Raw genomic sequence first — 19,867 nt, 5'->3', positions numbered from 1 at the left:
TTTTTTTTGGTTTTTCTCCGGTACCGGGAACCGAACTCACGACCTTGCGCTTGCCAGGCAGGCGCTTTTGTCGCTGAGCTAAATCCCCAGCCCCGAGTTCGGGGTTTTATTTGAGAAAAGGAGGCTTTATGAAAGTGATAAGGGAATTTCAGTTCTTCTTAAGCCTTTTACCCCATTGTGCCATGTCAGCCTAAATTTAGCAACAGGTTATTTTTTATTTTTTTTATTTTTTTGTTTTTTGAGGCGGGGTCTTGCTATGTAGTTCAGGCTGGCCTTGAACTCACTTTGTAGCGAGGCTGGACTCAAACTTGTTGTGATCCTCCTGCCTCAGCGTCCCGAGTGTTGGAATTACAAGCACGTGCTACCATGCCCAGCATCAGTAGGTTATTAAGTTAAATGTCAGAGTTAAAAGATTGTTTTGTTCTTTGGGTGATATGAAGGAGTTACCTGGCTGTGATTACGACATGTAGAGAAACCTGTCATAGCAGGGGAGCGATTCCCTGTGTGAGTAATACTCTCAAGACAGACATGGTGTGGTGGGGAATGGAGACTGACTCGTGGCCAGGTCTGAGGGCTGCAGGGCTGCGGGAGTTCCCAGGGGTGGGGGCAGACTCAGGAGGCAGCGGGTAGGCATCGCTTGGCCCTGCTAGCCAGGCTGGAACACACGGCAGAAGGGTCAGTTTATGGAATTCACGATGATGGAACAGGAGGATGAACAGACGATGTGCACGGCGTTGTACGTTATGGAGGGGAACTAGAACTACGCAGAACGTGAAAGCTGGAGTAGATTGCCTTAAATTTGGGTGCAGTTCGTTTTTAGCCACGGGATCCCAGACATTGCTGATTGTTCCAAGTCTTTCTCATTTGTAAATTGGGACAGTGTTGCGTGTTTTGTATTGTGAAGGTGAGGTAAGAATTTGAGTGCAGGTACTGGGTGCTCAGTAGCCAGTTGTTATTTACCGTTCCTTACTTTTTTAGAGAAACATGAAAGTAGCAGCAGTGAGTTCATTCCCACTGAGATGCATTAGACATTTTTGTCCATATATTTCAAAATTTACAGTGGTACATAAATGAGAGACATTTTCTTTGACTCATGTGAGCTATGTGTTATAGTAGCAGCAAGCAGGTAACATTGCTAATAGTATTGTTTGTTGTGTGGCAAGGGTTATGCTAAGTCCAGAACACTTTAAAGGTCTGAGCACCGTCCTCGAAGCCACTTGAACTGGGAACCGTGGCCATCTGCCTTTGATAAGACTCCTGACCTTCGTAGGTAGGGAAGGGGAGAGCTCGGGAGAATCACCAGTCCTTTCTTAGGTCCTACACTTTTAACCTGATGTTCCATTGATAAGTGTAGTGAAGAAGTAGAATTGTCAGGCAAGAGCACTCATTGATTTTGCTGTTGTCGCCATCACTTTTGGAATTTTGAAGCAAGGTCTTACTGTGTAGCTCAGGCTGGCCTTGAACTTGGGATCCTCCTTCCTCAGCCTCCTGACTGCTGGGATTGCTGGCGGGCACCGCCATACCCGGCTGCAAGAACATTCTTACAGTGGTTTTCTTTCTCGGCAGGTGCGGATCTGGAAGGTGGCAGTTGTAGTCACCCTTTAATTCCAGAGAAAGCGTCGCCTCTCTTACCTGCGACTCATGTGACCATGGCGAAGGGCACGGGACTGGTCCACACGGCCCCAGCTCACGGCATGGAGGACTACGGCGTGGCCTCTCAGCACAGCCTGCCTGTGGTACGCTCTGTGTCCCTGCGTTCGCCTGCCTTGTGGGATGGAAGGGGCAGACCCGAGGTTCCCGCGTCTCGCTGAGCAGACTGCCGTTCTGCGGAAACTGCGTGGCTTAGGGCGTGTGGAGCTGCAGAGCTGCCTCCGTTCACACTAACTGAGAACCCCGGAGTTAGCGCAGAATTCCAGTTGCAGCCTGTGGACTGTGGGCCTCTTAAACACGCCTTGCTGTGCCCCCTTTCCTGTGCTTTGTAGGTACGCACTTCTCGCAGATCGAGGGTTTGTGGCCAGTGTGTAGAGCGAATCTCTTGGCAGCGTTTTTCAACAGCACAGACGATTGTTAGCGTTTGTTAGGTACAAGGTGTATTGAAATTAAGGCGCACACATCGTCTTTTTAGACATAAAGCTTTTGCACACTTGGTCGCCTGCATAATTTTTATATGCATTGGACAACAGGAAAACAGCAGTTAGACTTTGCTAAATAGAAAAGAACAGTTTTGTTGTATTTTTACCTAAACAGTCCTTTAATTTTATTTTACACATTTCAGTTACTTAGCACAATCATTTGGTTAAAATGTAGTTTTAGGCTGAGGCAGGAGGATTGCTGTGCGTTCAAGACCAGCCTGCACTACAGAGTGAGCTCAGGGCCAGCTCGACCTGCATGTGAGACCCTGTCTCAAAAGGACCTCAAAAAAATTTTTTTTTTTTGAGTTTCAAGATGTTCAGTGTATTTTGGTACTTAACCTTTAGCATATACTTTAAAAATAAATTTTGCTTTTGGTTATTTAAATTATAAAATTCGTAAGTTTTATTGACCAGATAAGTACTCAGGTTCTTAGTATGGAGAGAACTGGGCTGGGGTGAGATGTTGTACGTGTCTTGCCAGAGGTGGTCAGGAGGTGAATGTGCTGCCCCTCTCCCTTGTTCACAATGGCACTCCAGGACTGTTTGGTGGATGAAGCAGGGGTGTTCACAGCTGCCGCGGGTCCTGAGCTCGAGAGCAAGGCTGTCCTGGAGGCGGGGACCGAGACGGGTGAGTCGCGCTTTTTGTATTTGTATTTAGGGACAGGGCTCGGGAAGGGGCCACAGTGTCCTGGTGGGGCTCAAACGTGGGATCCTTCCTTCTGCCTGAGCCCCCCAGGGTGCTGGGTACAGGCGTGCACCGCCGTGCCGTCTTAATGTTTTCAAGCGGAAACAAAAGCCAAGTGTGTCCTGTTTGGCCCCAGGGTTTCAAATGGAGTCTGGGATTTTTCATCTTGCAGTTCAGAGCTGCTCTGTTTCTGCACGCGAGGACAGTCTGCAGGGAGTGGTACTTTTTTAACAGAGATAAACTCTAGCTTGGGCCTAGGTATCGCCTATGTCCTCCAGTACTTAGGTAACTTGCAGAGACCTGGCCCTTGCTGGTTATGTTAGTCTGTGGCGGTCCTCCAGTTCTGGTCATACTTCTGGCTTTTTTTCACATGTTCAGAGACCAGGTGCCTGGAGACGGCTCTTTGTCCATGCCGGGACTAGTGTAGACCAGGTGATCTTCTCTTTTTTTTTTTGTACTGGGAATCACACTGAGGACCTGTGCTTGCCAGGCAGGCACTTACGCCCCTGAACTATACATCCCCGGCCTTTATTTTTTTTTTTTAATGCAAGGTCTCACAGTATAGTCCAGGCTAGCTTTGAACTCGCTGTGTAGCCTAGGCTGGCTTCCAGGCTGGCTCTTGCCTCAGCCTCCCGAGTGCTGCGTTTACAGGCATGTGCCGTCATTCCTGGCAGGTGTCCCTTTTCTAGGGTGACTAACACGTTCCCGTGAGCTTGATGGCCGAAAGCAGCAGAGCTGTCCTCTCCCGGCTTCTGGAGGCTCAGCACCCCAGAGTCCTGAGTTCCAGGGAGGACTGTGGGCTCCGGCTTGCACAGTGCTGTGCTGCCCGGTTCTGCCCGCCCCTCCTCTGCCTCAGTTGCCCCCGGCCGCCTGCAGCTGTGTCTGTGTGCCCTCTCCTGTCCTGAGGACTCCAGGCGCGGATTCATCCCACTCGAGCCCAGTGTGACCTCGCCTCCGCTGGTTTGCAGTGACCTGGCTCCCGAGTGGGGTCCCCTCTTGGGTACGGGGTCAGGATGTTCAGGGGACACACTCAGCCCTCCACACCTGGTTGCTCCTGAGTTCCTGAAGACCATTTCCAGGTTCCTGCTATGGAGGACTGTAACTCTGAATTCCAGATCTGGATTCTGCCTTCCGCCAGCTTTTCTGTATAGCGCATGGAAATGAGGGGCGTATCGGCGTCTGTGGAGGTCGTACGGTCCCTGCTTTTCTTTGCCAAGAGGCCCACAGTCGGTCATCCCTGACCTGGGATGTGGCTGCTCTGCGGCCCCCACCAGCCCAGGTGTAAAGCATCAGTAGGACTCATTGTACTTTGTTTTTTTTGGAGTCAAGGCCTTGCTAAGTTTCCCTTCCAGTCCTCCTGTCTCAGCCTCCTGTGTAACCGGGATTGCAAATGTGCACCATCGAACTTGGTTTTAATGTCACTTTTCGTGTCTAACTTAAAACTTTTTGATAGTTATAAAGATGCTTCAGAGTGTGAAGAGTCTGTTGAAAGAGGAAAAACTGGTCCACAGCTATCCCTACGACTGGAGGACCAAGAAGCCAGTCATCATTCGTGCCAGCAAGCAGTGGTTTGTGAAGATCGCAGACATCAAGCCCACAGCCAAGGTGCGAGAGGCGTGCTGTTGGAGCCTCGGTCCTTGGCCTTGTGCAGAGGGGTCAGCGGGGTTGGCAGGCTTTGGAGCTGGGGCATTGCTGTGTTCGGGTTTATTTCCTAAACTCGTGCCGGTTCAGATCTGAAAGGATCCTGAGCTTCATTCTTTCATTTTCCGTGTGTGGAAGATGAGGCTTCGTCATCCCCAGGCGCCCTCCTGTCCGGGAGGGTAGCAAACGCAGGCACCAGGCTGCCGCCCCTCCTTGAGCCTCAGTTCTGAGACCCCGTCTGTCCCTGGCCAGGACGATGCCCGAGTGAGTGACTCGAGTGAGTGGACGTCCACGGAGGCATTTCCTGAGCTCTTTGTGGTGCTTTCCCCAGACTGAGTGGCATCCACTTCAGAAGTGTTGCTCTGAGTTAGCAGATGCTATAGAGCTGGCGAACGGGTGTGAATTACGTGGTGTACGTACATGTGTGCGGCATGGCCTGTACGTGCGTGCGCTTCCCCTCTCGTTGAGGTGTGGGGTCTGGCCAAGTAGCCCATGATGGTGTCAGACTGAGCCCAAGTGATCCTCCTCCCGCAGCCTCCAAAGTACCCAGGAAGTTGGAACTACAGGCACAAGCCACCACGCCTGCCTTTGGGAAGAATGGCCCTTCTAGAACCTTCGCTTTGCTTTCTCTCACTGGCTTGGTTTTCCCTCCCCTGCAGGAGGCGTTGAAGACCGTGAAGTTTATTCCTGGGGCGGCTCTGAACGCCATGGTGGACACGCTGGAGCGGCGGCCATACTGGTGTATCTCGAGGCAGAGGGCGTGGGGTGTTCCCATCCCCGTGTTCCACCACAGGACCAGAGACGAGTGCTTGATCACCAGGTAAGCTCTCCTTACGTCCACTGCCTAAATTGGGCCACGTTTCCTTTGAAAATGGAAAATAATTTGGGCCATAGGAAGTTTATTTATATATTTTATTTAAAATATTTTAGTATAGCAGTGCTTTTTTTTTTTTCTGGTACCGGGAATCGAACTCACGACCTTGCACTTGCCAGGCAGGTGCTGTGGTGCTGAGCTAAATCCCCAGCCCCCTAACAATGCTTTCGAAGAGTTAAAACACAAATTTCCAAAACTGTCATATGGTCATAGTATTAACAAAAAGCAAGCTAGGAAGGTGTGTTGTGCCAGCTGACGGTGTGAGGGGTCCTGGGGTGAAGTGTGTTCAGTGGAAAAGCTGGCTGCAGTTTTTCTGTAGGAATCAGAATCACCTCCTTATTCTGCATCCATTCCCCTTTCCATTGGAAATGGCACTGTGTGATAGTTGAACTTTTTTTTTTTTGCCTTTTTGAGACAGGGTCTCGCTATGCAGTTCAGGCTGACCTAGAGCTCACTTTGTAGCCCAGGCTAGTCTTGAACTCACAAAGATCCTCCTGCCTCAGCCTCCCGAGTGCTGGGATTATAGGCGTGTGCCACAGCCAGCTGATTAGATATTTGAACATTTAAGAAACTAAGGTAAGCTAGGTATGGTGGTACATGCCCGTAACCCCAGCACTCAGGAGGCTGAGACAGGAAGATGGCTTCAAGTTCTGAGGCCAGCCTGCACTATATAGCTGTAGCAAGGCCGTGTGTCAAAAAAAACCAAGGAAACTATAAGGTAACCAAATACACGTGGGTGCATTGGTTATTACGTTCGCGGATATTCCTTGTTTTGTCCTTGTCTTTCAATTTGGTAGTGACAGACAGGTGTAGTAAGCAACGGTAGAGTGGGACAGCTTCGCAGGGAGATGGGTTTTTCCCGCCGCAGCCAAACCCATTTTGATGTGCTGTTCACCAGTCTTCTGAATCTTCCCAGAAAGTGAGTTCCTGTCTGCTGTGCTTACAGGTGTACAAAGGGATGATCGGATGTGCTGCTCTGGGCCTTTTTTCACTTTATATCTTTTTTTTTTTTTTTTTTTTTGAGACAAGTTCTTACTCTGTAGCCCTGGCTGGCCTTGAACCCATGATCCTCCTGCCTCAGCCTCCAAAGTGCTGGGATAACGGCTGCACACCACAAAGCCTGTCTTCTCACTATTTATGTCTTGCAGTTTGTTCTAGACCCAGCAGTTAGAAGATTTATCTCACTACTGTGTTTTTTAAGCTTTACTGCAACATACTTTATATACTGAAATGCATTCATTACAATTTATAGTAGATGTACATTTCGTGTATACCATCCTGGTGGTGCTTTAGAACAGTTTTTTTTTTTATTTCAAAGAAAAAGAAAAAACACAATAAACACATAAACAAAACAAAATTCTAAAGCAACATGGTAGGGTCACAGTGGTGAACACATTGCCACACTGCGTATTGTTATCTTTGAATTAGTTACTCAGTACGGCTTATCGGCATTTAATTGTCCAGACAGTGTCAGCACAAACCTACCTTTTCGGTGGACTCAGAGAAACTAGCAGTATACCTGTCTTAACTGTTTTTATACATACATATATATATATATTTTTTTCCTGTGCTTTTCCCTTTCTTCTTTTTTCCCATTCCCATAAAGCAGTTTCTCTTTCCTTTTCAAGTTTCTTCCCATTTTAAAATATCTAGTATACATTTTAGAACCATTTTTTTTTTGGCAGACAGTTTGCTTGTGGGTTTTTTTTTTTTTTTTGGTCTTTGACAGGGTTTTGCTGTGCAGTTCAGGCTGACCGTGAGCTCACTTTGTAGCCCACACTGGTCTCAAACTCGCGACAATCCTCCTGCCTTAGCCTCCTGAGTGTTGGGATTACGGGTGTGTGCCACCACTCCCAGCCCGTTTATTTGTTTGTTTGAGACATGGTCTCATTATTCCAGGCTGGCCTTCAATTCATTATGTAGCTCAGGCTGCCTTCAAATTTGCAGTGATCCTCCTGCCTCAGCCTCCATCGTGCTTGGATTACTGGCGTGTGCCACCACGCCTGGCTTCTTGTGCACTTTTTCAAAGAGCAGGCACTGGAAGGAATATCCACTTCACAGGATGACAGTTGAATTTCAACCCAGCCCTTGCCACTTACTGTATGTGAGGTTAAAGAATTTGCTGAGCTTCTGCTGTCTGTAAAATAGAATGGCAGTTGCCGGCGGGTGGTTATGAGCAGTCCGTGATGCATGCTGTGGCCTCGGCAGGAACTACTGCTCTCTGCCATGGCTGTGCGGCGCAGCTGTTCTGAGAGCCTTTGCTAAGGACTCAGCGCCAGCTGCGGCAGGGGGTCTGGTGTGGCCCTGCTCTTAAGAGCCGTCCACCTGTTTCAGCTGGGAACATTAGGCGGGGTCCAGTCACCCTAGGGCGTTGCTGGCCTGTTTCCTTTCCTTCCTTTCCTTTCCTTGATAGTAAGGATCAAGCCCAGGGCCTTCCACATGCTGAGTACGTATTCTACTGAGCTACACTTCCTTTTTTCGAAACAAGGCACTTGCTAAGTTTTCCAGGCTGTCCTCAAACTCGTGATCTTCCTGCCTCAGCCTCCTGAGTAGCTGGAATTGCAGGTGTGCACCACTGTACCAGCTCATTTTTATTTTAACATGGTGCTGAGGACCAAATCCAGTGCATCTCATACGCTAAGTGTGCACCCCGAGTCTTGCTTCCGTAGCTCTCAGGCCCCGCACTTTCTCTCCTCTTTTGTTGTGTTTTTTTGGTGGGTCGGGCAGTTCTTGACGTCCTTGGTGTGAGGGCTTTTCTCCAGGTAGGTCGGTTGGTTGCTGCCGGGCTTGCGGTGTGACGCCTGGCCGCAGTTTGGATGAGAGAGGCTGTGTGAGCGAGTGTAGCTCATGGTCCTTCAGCGAGGAGATGGCGCTCCGGTGGACCCCAGGATCAGCTGGGGACACGGCAGGTGTGGGCTGCGGGAGGGCGTGCAGAGGTGCCCGGGTGGGCAGCAGGGAGCCTGGGGGACGGAAGTAAGCCTCACACTTAAGCGTGCCCGAGGAGTAGGAGCACTTCACAAAAAGGAAGCAGAGGCCAGAAACCGGAAGCCGCGAAGGCTACTTCAGTGCTGTCACCACTTAGAGCTGTGGACTCTCGGTCTCAGTGTTGTTTTCTTGGCATTGGTTAGACATAGACTGGTGGGACCTCCGCAGTTCCGTGAAGAATTAAAATGATGACAGTTGAGGTGCGCATCCTCGGGTGTTCACGCTGGCGAGTTCCCTCGGGTTTTATTAGCACGCATGCAGTCGCGGTGGGGAGTCGGCGCATGCGCAGAACCCGTCTTCGTTCTTTTTCCTTCCCCCTTTAGTAGGGAGCAAGGGTTTCTGGGAGTGTTCGGGAAGTGATTGGCGTTTCCCCGGCGCCGTGCGCGGTGCTGATGAGCGGAGCCGCCTGGGTTTGGTGCTGGGGCTGCAGGCGGGCCCCTCGGACTGGCTGATACCCAAGCGGCAGTGACGTAAGTCAGAACGCCCGTGGGTGCTCCCGCAGGTGAGGGAGAGGCAGCTTTATGGGGAGCGCACAGCAGGCTGAGCGTGGGTCTTGAGTGCGCTGTGTCCCGCGCCCGGCTTTCCGCGGCTCTGAGGCCCGTGCTGCTCTGTGAGCTGCTGTGTGTGGCTTACGTGGTACCAGGTTCCTGCCTTGAAGTCTGGGCGGTGTACAGGAGGTTGGCCTGCAGAAGTGACGGCCAGACTCGGCCAGACCGTCTGTCAGTTTGTAGATCTTACTCCTGCACCGCACAGGGCAGTGGTGCGTTGTTTCCGGGACACAACCCTGGAATTGGTGCTTGTTCTTGATTGCCAGCTTTACGAGACAGCACAGGCTCCTCTTCCTTCTTACAAATGCGAGGCAGGGTCCTGGGTTCCTGTGGCTTTCAGCCCTGGCGTGGCAGCAGTGGCTAGGCACCAAAGGTCGTGGCGTCTCCGCTGGACGTGGTTGTGTGGCCCACGTGGAGTTGCTCTTACACCTGCACATGCTACGAAGCACATCCCAGGACTCCTGCTCACTCCTCTTGTAAATGCGCGCATGCGTGGCGCCCGACGTCAGATCCGGGGCTTGGCCTACGTGCTGGGCAGGCACCCCACCGCTACACCCAGCCGCCTCTTCCTTTCTCAGTAAGTCTGTGTGGTGTCTCTAGAATGCTTGCTTCCCAGAAGAGAGTCTCGGTTTATTCATGTTCTAGGTCAGGTTAGGGGCTGGAGGATTTAAAACTCTGGTGTTTAATTCTGGTTTGAATTAACTGTTTCTTTTGCATTTTAGACTCATTTGTATTTTCCCAAGAAATAATTCTATTTCTGAACTTAATATCATTGGGCATTTTGAGTCTATGACATAATGCCATTATAATTTAGGTTAAAATCTATTCCTACTTAAATAAAACAAAATAAATCATTTATAGTATTAAAAAAGAAAAAATTTGGAAACATTGGCCACCTAGGAAGGAGAAGTTGTTGGCTAAATCTCCGTCATCGTTTCAGGTGATTCTGATCAGTCCAACTCTGTTAATGGCATAGGACAGTCGTTACCGTCCGCAGTAGGGAATTTCTACCTGGCCCTCTGGAGATTACGGGGGATTTAGTACCACTGGGCAAGAAAGTTCGGTTCAGTTTGAGAGCTAACTTTAGCTACTTTAAATTTTTGCTTATGTTAATAACAGTAACGTTTTTGTGAAAAAGTTTATGTTCATTAAATAAAATTTTTAAAAAAAATTGTTCCTGTCACCTGCAAAATATCAGTATAGGAGCAAATTAAAAATACAATTCTCTCCTTGCAAATTCATGCATGTTCTTCAGTTAAGTTTAGGGAAAAACAGTAGTTAACATGCATGTTCTCACCTCGTTCTCACTTCAGTAACTTGCACTGGGGAACTGCCCTGTGCCCTGAATGTTTCCGCCTGAGACAGAGTGGAGACTCCGACAGCAGCCCCTTGCTCACCAGCTGCTGCTCTGAGGCCGTAGTTTTGATTCGCCCTAAATAAGCCCTGGGCTTGGAGCTGGGCTCAGGGTGACTGGCAGCATCCCGGTCTCCAGCAAGGAGGAGGGCCCCAGAATGTGTGTGCTGGGAAGGCCTCTGAGTGAAGGGCAGAGCTTTATGACCACGTAATCGCTTTGTGAAAGTGCAGCCGTGGGAAGGAGGCAAGTGGGTAAGGTCGCAGTACACGTGGTTTCCCCACCTTTATCACCAGTGGCTGGAACCCACCTTTAAGTTACAAGTTAGCTGCGTTTGCGTATGGCTGGGATGTTACCCGCAGAATACAAGGGAGGACCCTTAAATTTCCAAAGGCCAATTTGAATTTAGACTTCTTCCTCTTTTCTTTTCCTCCCTGGATAGTATTTAGTATCACAGAGAAATGCTTAGAAGGTTGGTTTTAAATATCTAAAAGCCTGGGCTGGGATGTAAGTGGTAGGGTGGTTACATATCTCGAGGCCCTGGGTTCGTTCGTTCTCTCGCTCTCTCTGTCTCTCTGTCTCTCTCTGTCTCTCTCTGTCTCTCTCTCACACACACACACACCCCCACCCACCCACCCCGGTAAAGCATGATCTCAATTTCCTTGTTTAAAAAATTGCTTGTAAGCAGGGTAAGGAAATTAGAGGGCCCAAGTGTGTTGCACAGACGCGTGTGAACTGTCTTACGTAGCTGTTTGTAGAGGAATGCAGTGATACGGGGAGAGGTACTGTGCACAACCACCCTGAGTCACTAAGCGGAGCTTGGCTCTTACTGCAGCCATGTCCCTGATATGAAAATACATTGAGCAGAACCATCAACTTCTGGCTCTTTCTAAGTTTCTCCTTCATCTTAGTGATCTGTAGCTTTTGACCACTTGCAGCGTTAACTTACGTATTTTTTTGTTTAGACAAGGTCTCACCATGCAGTTTAGGCTGGCCTCGAACTCACAGCAGTCTTGTTGTTTCAGCCTCCCCAGTGCTGGGATTATGAAGTGTGCACCACCACCTGGCTTAATTTACATTTTTTTTGTCAGATGATCTTGGCAGATTTTGTTTGAACAGGTATCTTTATTTTGTAATTCATTACAGTTACCTCAAGTTTCTAGATTAGATGTCTCTTTAGTTTTATTGAAAATTTTGTTTTTGAAATTCTGTCATTTTTTGGTGACATTCAGTCTCTCAGAGTACAGTGAAGAGAAAGATTCCTCTTTGTGAAACAAAACGTATAAAGTTGAATTTGAATTAGTTTGGATTACGAGGATGTTTTTACCTTTGAGATCTGCACTGTTATTTGTCATAATTTTGTTCTGTTTTTTTAACTTATTTGAAAAAATTGTAACATTGTGTACAGTTTGGCTGTTGAAATGCATATACATGGACAGTGGCTAAATTGAGTTTTAACATCTGCTCGTTTGGTTTTCTTTGCTGTGTAATTCCAGAGTTGTGCAGCTGAGTGCTGGGATTACAGGTGTGTGCCACCACGTCCAGCTCAGGCCTCCTTTTACAAAATGTTGCTTTTTTGGACAAATTGAAAATCTTTTTCTAGCTCCATCTGCCTTTGTAATACAGAAAAATATATTGGGCTGTTTTCTTGGTAAATGAAGTATGCAGCTTCATTTCCCATAACTTTTTTGAAATTGGATTTTAAAAAATTATTGCAGGATTGTTTTTCATTGGTGTGAATAACATGTATTTTTGTCATTTCTGAAACGTGTTATTATTCTAAAAGAAAACAAAACCAAGCAAACTTTCTTTCTCACTAAAATAAGACCTTTCTGAGTTTTATTAAAAATTTTTTTTAAACCGGATATGGTGGTGCATGCCTGTAATCCCAGCCCTTGGGAGGCTGAGGCAGGAGGATCATTTCAAGTTTGAGACCAGCCTGGGCTGCAGAGTGAGCCCAAGGCCAGCCTGGACTGCATATCGAGACACTCCCTCAAAAAAAAGACAAAGTTTTCTTTTGAGTTTGCAAATCAAGTGGGTGTAAGCCAGGTATGGTGGTGCTTACCTGTAATCCCAGCTACCTGAGAGCATGAGGCAGGAAGGTTGCAAGTTTGAGCCCACTTGGGCAAGAGATCCTGTCTCAGAATAGAACAGAACAGAAAATTTTTGAAAGTGCTAGGATTGTAGCTCAGTGGTAGATTACGTGCCTAACATTCGTGAGGCTCTAGGTTCTGTCCATAGCACTCAAAAAAAAGAAGTCAAGAAGGAAGATTACATTTCTTCCTGTAATAAAATATTACATATATAAGTGAATTCATCTTTATAAGAAAATGTGATTTAAAAAAACTTTCATTATAGATGATTTACTGAATTTAATAGGATTTTGCAGTTGCTTTAATAACATGCCAAGAGCAAAATTGGAATCTTCCTTTGGTACTTTTATATACTCAGTGCAGACTTCCATTCCATATAACTAAGTCATACTTGAAATACAATTTTAAAATTTCATTGAGTTTCCTGATGTTTAGGAATACGAAAAGCCTAGCTTCATTAAGGTTGAATTTGCCTTCTAAAATGGTTGTGGAAGTACTCATCTATAAAGGTTGGGTTACTTACTCACTTCTTTTCTTTCTTTCTTTGTGTTTCTTGTTTTGAGGGAGGGCTCTGGGTTAATCCAGGCTGGCATTGATCTTGAGATGCTCCTGCCTCAGTCTCTTGATGCTGGCATTACAGGTGTGGGGTTGGAATGTCAAAGAATCTCGAAAGATCTGGATGGAATGCTTTAGTTCAAAGCTGTAAGGACGATTCCATTGGGCGCAGGTTGGTACACAGACCTGGCCACTGCAGGGTGAAAGCAAGCCTGATGTTGAATTTCTTTGTTGCCTTTACTTCCTGTTTACCAGGGGCAAGCTGTTGTTCCCATTGTTTATAAAGGAAAGCATGGCATCTCTCAGTTCAGGCATGATGAGTATCAGTTTTTCCCAGAGCTGAATTTTCAAGTTGCTGTTTTGACCTCTGTGTATCTTCCCCAAGCCATGCCCAATCCTGTTCTCAGGCTGCTGGGCCACCCTGACGTCATACGGCTTGCCGGGCACTGTGCCGCATGCCTCCTCCGTCACTCTGGGGTGTACGGGGCGGACACTCAGATGCACGTGCCCTCAGGGCAGGGATCTTGATGGGGTTTATCCGGGACCTAGAACAGGGCCCAGGCCCTGGAGGGGCGCAGTGGGGTTTGAACAGGAGCCTGGAATCTCAACAGAGGGCCTGGCCGGGTCTCAGAGCCGCTCTAGCACGTGTGCGGGGTTGTGTAAATAGAGTGAGATTCAGAACTTGCGCTGAATGTCATGGTCCAAGCTCACACTCTAGGTTGGCCTTGCTTCTGGCGTATGGGTCTGGACGTGGTCCTGAAGGGACTGCATGAGCTCTGAAGGAGCTTTTCTTCCCTTTTAAAACATTTTTGAGACAGGATCTTGTTAAGTAGCCCGGGCTGGCCTTGAGTTTGCAGTTTCCCTGCCTCAGCCTCCCGAGTGCCGGAGTTGCAGGTGTGTGCCATCACCCCTGGCTGTCTTGTTTTTGAGCGAAGAATCCTGTGATAAATAAAAACTGTTAGGAAAGCATCTTGCAGGGCGGACCATGTGAGTTGCAGAGCAGAGTTGGGGCAGTCAGACCCTTGTATCACTAGCACGGAGGGAGGCCGTGAGGTGGGAGTGAAACAGTGTCAGCAGGGACAGTGACAGATTTTAGGGGTAGAACGGACAGAATGGGATGATGGAATCGGGCGGAAATTGGCGAAGGAAGGTCATTAGGAGGCTTTGAGCTTAGGTGCTGTACCTGGGTAGAACATAGAGCTATAGAGGCGATCCGGAGAAGCGTTTTATTTTCTCTGTCTTTCTATTTTTCGTTCTGCGGTGGAACTCTGGGCCTTGTGTGAGCCAGCCAAGTGCTCTGAGACCAAGCCACCCCAGTCCCTTTCCGTGTCAGAGGCGAGGTGTGTGCCGGGTCAGTCGCACATTCCTTACGGCGAATCGAAGATGAGGGCAGCGGCCTCGCGAGTGACTGCAGATGCGGCTGTGGCTGGGGAGAAGGGCGGGGCAGCTGGAGCTGGTGCTGTAACACCGCTTGCTGTTCTCACAGCTGTGAGTTGTCATGTGCCTTCCCTACCCAGCCAGACCGTGGAGCACGTCGCCCAGCTGGTGGAGCAGCACGGCAGCGACGTCTGGTGGACGCTGCCCCCCGAGCAGCTGCTCCCGCAGGACGTCCTGTCCCAGGTGCGTTGCGTGGCCTGTGACGGCCCTGCGTGTGCCGCAAGGCAGGGGCAGGGGGAGGTTCTACCGGCAGGGGAAGTTGGGGAACTTAGTCGGTGTGGGTTAGAAACTGACGGAGTCTCAGGGGACGTTTTGCTGAGGGTAGAAGCAAGTTACTTAGCAGCGTTAGCGTCAGTTGTCATCTCCGTGGGGCTGGGCAGACTGCAGCGGGCCGTGACCGAGAGGGCACTGTGCCGAGCGTGGGCAGTCAGGACCAGGTAGGGCGTGTGGAGTGAACCGATGGCGTCTGACGTCACACCCCCAGCGGGCGCCCCTGGGACTGTGCCCAGCTGCCCTTCCCATCGGCCCGCTCGAGGTCAGGGCCGCGGCTGCTGATGCTCACAGGCCCTGCGCTGAGCCGCACCCGCCTTGAGGCACTGCAGGTTGTACTTGGGGCGCGGCTGAGTGGTTTTGAGTGCTTGTGCTCCGCGGTCATCAGACTTTCGGGTGCTGTTGTGTGAACTCGGGCTCCGTGTAAGTGCTTCTCCTTGCCTCCTAGGTTGGCGGTCCCGATGGCTTGGAGTACCTGCCTGGCCAGGACATCCTGGACATCTGGTTCGACAGCGGAACCTCATGGTCTTGTGTTCTTCCAGGTGATTCCTGAAATTGATTACATGCAGAAAATAGAGTGTTACTTGTAAGAGATGTATAAGCAAAAAAGAATTCTGGTTTATTTGGAAGTAGTTCTCCTACTATAATTTAGACATGGAAGGATCCTGGGAGGTCATTTCACCCAGGGCTTTCCAGACTCCCATCTTTCAAGATGAAATTTTATATAGAAATGGGGATTCTCGCGCTTCCCTGTACCGTCTCATTCTCCCTGGCCCTCTCGGCAGCCCTATGGCACTCATTTTTATAAAACAAACGCTGGGAGGCCCTGGAAGGTTCTGCCCCATCCTTCTCCAGGGAGCAGAGGAGGTTCGGTGAGAGCCGAGGTAGCTCGCTCTCGGCAAGGCGGGCTGAGCCCAGAGAAGCGTTGCACTTTAACTGCGGAGAGCGGCTCTGCTCCAGGAGTCAGGAGGGGAAGTGGAGGAAGTGAGCAGAGATGTGGTCACTGCTTGGGGGAGCTCCTCAGGGTCTTAGGGGGCTGTGGAAGGAAGGGCCGGCCTGGCCTCAGTGCGGAGTAGGGGACAGGAGCAGGGATGTCACACAGCTCCCCACGCGCCTGCGGGTGCCGCCTGTGACGGACGGGGCCTCGGCTGTGCGGGAGCACAGCAGCGGGAGGGGCTCCTCTGCAGCGGCTGTGGTGTGCACCCCAGTCCCCGAGTCAGGGTGCAAAGTGGTTCCCAGCGGGAGCGGCCTTACTGCGTCTGTCCCTTCTTCCAGCGTAGGACGTTCGGGAAGCAGAATGCACGTAAATCTGCGCATATTCTCCGTTACAGCGGACACGTGCGTAATGGCCCATCAGGCCACACGACTCCCTGGAGCCTTCCCCGTCCTTTCTGCGTTATGTCTGTGGTGCTGAGGGTGGGCCCGAGCCGCACCTGGCCCGATGGTCACAATGGTCTGAGCAGTCACTTTCGGTCTCCCTGTGCTTGTCTTCCTGGCCTGTGTCAGCTGGACGCGCCCCCTGAGCGCGTGTCGTGGGCGCACCCCTGGCTCACCTCGGCTGGTGTCCGGCCGGGTAGATTTGGCTTACAGAGTGCGGAAGAGAGCCAGTTTGACTTGCCGCAGACTTGACGGCAGTGAAGCAGGTGTGGCTTACACATTTTGACAGCAGGTCGAAGGGCCCGTTTCATTGCCAGTTCAGACTGCACAAACCCCAAGCAGAGGAAAGATGAAGGTTTCTGGAGGGGAATGGCGTTTTTAAGTGGATCATTCTGTAGGTTATGAGGTGTATCTACGAGGTGTGATAAAAACGCAGTGGGTTTAAATTCAGTTTTACAGTGAAGGGCACGCAGCCTCTCCCATCAGCGCGTGTGCCACAGCGCCAGCCCTGCAGCGACGCCTCGTCAGCCCCAGGCCTGGTTTACAGCATGGGGCGCTCTCGGGCGACGCGGCCCGAGCCCCTTCCCTGCCTCTCCCGGTTCCTGGGGATCCCTGCCTTTCAGGGTGGCTGTGGCATTGCCTGTCCGGGAACATCACGCTGTTGGGCCCTTGCTGCGTGCAGCCCTCTGACCCCGCACGTGCTGAGCTCCTGCGAGCCTCGGCCTGCTCAGAGCCCCGAGGCTGCTGAGCTCTGAGTAGTGTCCCGTGCCGAATATGGCAGGCCCATTTCCCTGCAGTGGTGTTTCGGAGTCCTCGTTATTGCGGTAGAATACTGTCTTCTACTTCCTTTCTAACTTTTTTTTTGTTTTTACAAAAAATAAGTTGAAGAAATAGAGGAAACAGTTATGTTCTAAAGAAAATTAGACTTAGGACTCAGGCTTGTAAATAGCTTTTCTTGACTTTTAAGGACATGTACAGTACTACATCGGAAACAGTAATTTTAAAAATTAATTACATTTTATTAGTTTGAGTGGTTTTTGGTTTATTTTCAGGTAAACATTGGTCGAGCAGAAAAGCTTTGCCGTATTTGCTTATGCTGAGTCTGTAGTTTGTCTTAGTTAAGTATAGTAACCTTGCTTAGAATTCATCAGTTCATCTGGGTTAAACAAATTTATTTATAAATCAGTCATGGATGATTCAGTTTTTTTCTGATTGCCTCTTTAAGGGTAATTTTTTAAACACTGGTTTATTCTTTAAATTACTCCTGACCTCCTTATAATCCCAGAGGTACTGAATGGTTTGTGAGTCTATAATTTGGTTCAGAGCTGAAGCTGCTGCGTAGAGACACGGTTCTCACAGCCGGTGAAGCGCTGGCTTCCTGGCGTTGCACTGCAGACGTGACGCTGAGCCACACGTAATCTGCAGGTTGTTCTTTCACCAAGAGGTCTACTCAGGAAGGAAGAAGGGTAACAATTAAAAACGAAAAGGAGCAGAAGAAAGTCTACACCATTCCTCCCCCTTGTACACACTCAGGAGTGTGATTGGCACCGTCTTCTGGAAAGGGTTTTTAAGTTAATTAACTTTAACATTTATTTTATTTTAATGTATTGTACTAGGGATCAAAGTCAGGGCCTTTGTGCTGAGCTACATCCCCATCCTTTTTTTAAAAAAATTTTTTTTCATTTTGAGATAGGGTCTCACCTAGTTGCCCAGGCTGACTTGGAACTCTTGATCCTCCTGCCTCAGCCTCAGAGTTTTAGAATTATAGGTGTGACCCAACATGCTTGGATCGTACAGTTTTTCAGTTTGTCCACCGTTTGACTGAGTCATTGTGAAATTAGAGGTTGACCGTTTGATCTTCTAAGCTCTTTTTTAAAAAATAATGGAGCCAGGTGCATTCAAGTGCCTGGTGAAGGGCGTGTGCCCGAGTCTGTGTTGCCCGGGTTCCAGCTGCAGTTGATGGTGCTGCCTGCAGGCCAGGCGGGCTCTGCGGCCTCTGCTCACGGTCTCTGTGGCCGTGCAGGGAGATCTGCCCACCTGGTCCGAGCCTGTGAGGTGGTGGGTTGGTGGCAGGGGGACGTTTGTTGAATTAATGAAACCATCATTTATTCATGACAGATTTACTGGAAACAGCAGTAACTGTTCCAGAGCAGCCCCTCATTGAGCTTGCACCCCAGTTAGCTGCGCCTCTGGGATGACCCTTGTCCAGGGTGATACAGAGGCCGAGGGTGACAGCCCGGGCGAAGGCAGTTGAGCAGCAGGACACATGAAACAACCACGCTACCCATCATTTTGACGTTTTGGGTATGTTTGTGGCTCGTCCTCTATGTTCGTTAACTCCATGTGTGTCTTGTAATACTTCAAGGCCCTGACTCCAGAGCAGATCTGTACCTGGAAGGCAAGGACCAGCTGGGCGGTTGGTTCCAGTCGTCCTTGCTGACGAGCGTCGCGGCGAGGAAGAAGGCCCCATTTAAGTGAGTACACAGTGTTGCCGCGCTGCCTCTGCCTGCGCTTGTGTTAACTTTAAATCCTTGTCAGTATGATCAGGCACTGCAGTCTCCTGTCCCACTAGAGAAAGAAGGATTTTGTCTTTTTTTTAAAGACAGGGTCCCACTATGCAGTTCAGGCTGGACTTGAGCTCACTTTGTAGCCCAGGCTGGTCTCGGACTCGCAACGATCGTCCTGCCTCAGCCTCCCGAGTGCTGGGTTGACAGCTGTGTGCTACCACGCCCCAGAAAGAATAATTTTGGAAAGTGAAGACCAGGCAGTTCAGTGGCGCCCCGCCGCTCTTTGAATGAGACTGAGGAGGAGCAGAGCGTTCAGGCCGGGCAGCCAGGCAGCCCGGTGTGCAGGTGTCGGGCGCCAGCAGGAGGCAGTGGCTGCGTGGCCTCACTGGGGAGTCTGTTGCAGAGCACACGGCTGCTTGCCTTATCAGATTGACAGGCAGGCCTCAGTTAGATCTTGAAGTAGCTGCCGTTTCCAGAACACAACATGGGTGTTTCGTTTTGTTTTTGGGGTCAGAACTGGGGATGGAGCCCTGGGCCTTCACGCCCATCTCCACACTGAGCCTTTGGAAATTTTTTGTTTCAAGGCCACGCCTCGCTAAGTTGCTCTTGTTTCCCAGGCTGGGTTCAAATTTGTGATCCTCCTGCCTCAGCCTCCCAGAGTGCTGGATGTACAGGCGTGTCACACTGTTACTTAGGTAACATTTAAAAACCAGCAGAGCAGCATGCACTGTTTCTCTCAAATTCTTAGTCGGGTGGTTTTGAGGGGCCTGCTCCTTTGAGGCCTGCTTTCCTGGGGCGGGTTCCCCGGTGAGCGTCAGTGCTTCTCCAGGGCTGGCGGAGCTCTGGTCGGGAGCCCTTGCCAGCCCACTGAGGTCCTGGACCCAAAGCGGGGAGGGTGGGGCGCGCGGGAAGGCCCGGAGGGCGCGCTCAGCGAGAGGAGAGGCTGCCCCCGGGGCCGGCCTGCTCTCAGGCGTCACGGCCGGACGTCCTCGCTCGGCCCAGCCACAGGGGTCTTCAAGGCTGTGAGTGCCGCGTGCCCCTGAGGCGCTGACTTGCCTCCTCAGGACAGTGTTGGTCCACGGCTTCACCCTCGGAGAGAAGGGGGAGAAGATGTCCAAGTCCCTCGGCAACGTCATCGACCCCGACGTCGTCATCAACGGGGGACCGGTAGGTACTGCTCTCGGACTCCGTCCGGTCTCGTGTTAAGGCCCCCGCATTGGTGGCCCAGACTCCCGATACGGTCATTGTAGTGTGAAAATGCAAGCACGACGCGCAGCTCGTCTTCTCTGTTCCCAGACGTGCTGGACTCGGTGGCAGCCGCCCCTGGGGCCAGCTCCTCAGGAGGCTGAGGCAGGATGCCTGAGCCTGGGAGCTTGAGGCCAGCTTGGGCAACAGCGGAGACCTGTCCCCGC

General features: G+C 50.3%; 1 protein-coding gene across 1 annotated transcript in view; it reads left to right on the top strand.

The window, feature by feature from the left end:
• The window catches only part of Iars2 (isoleucyl-tRNA synthetase 2, mitochondrial), a gene marked incomplete in the record, with an annotated part of 35,220 nt that overhangs the window by 8,380 nt on the left and 6,973 nt on the right, over positions 1-19,867 (top strand). The window contains 8 exon segments of the mRNA XM_013507032.1: positions 1,567-1,736; positions 2,670-2,760; positions 4,271-4,422; positions 5,118-5,278; positions 14,382-14,484; positions 15,020-15,113; positions 18,314-18,422; positions 19,520-19,622. Coding sequence (XP_013362486.1) covers positions 1,567-1,736; positions 2,670-2,760; positions 4,271-4,422; positions 5,118-5,278; positions 14,382-14,484; positions 15,020-15,113; positions 18,314-18,422; positions 19,520-19,622 — 983 coding nt within the window.

The sequence above is a fragment of the Chinchilla lanigera genome, unplaced genomic scaffold (assembly GCF_000276665.1).
Source record: "Chinchilla lanigera isolate Chin_1 unplaced genomic scaffold, ChiLan1.0 scaffold00119, whole genome shotgun sequence".
Lineage (NCBI taxonomy): Eukaryota > Metazoa > Chordata > Mammalia > Rodentia > Chinchillidae > Chinchilla > Chinchilla lanigera.
The sequence above is the reverse complement of the archived record's forward strand: the minus strand, read 5'-3'. Positions and strand labels throughout refer to the sequence as shown.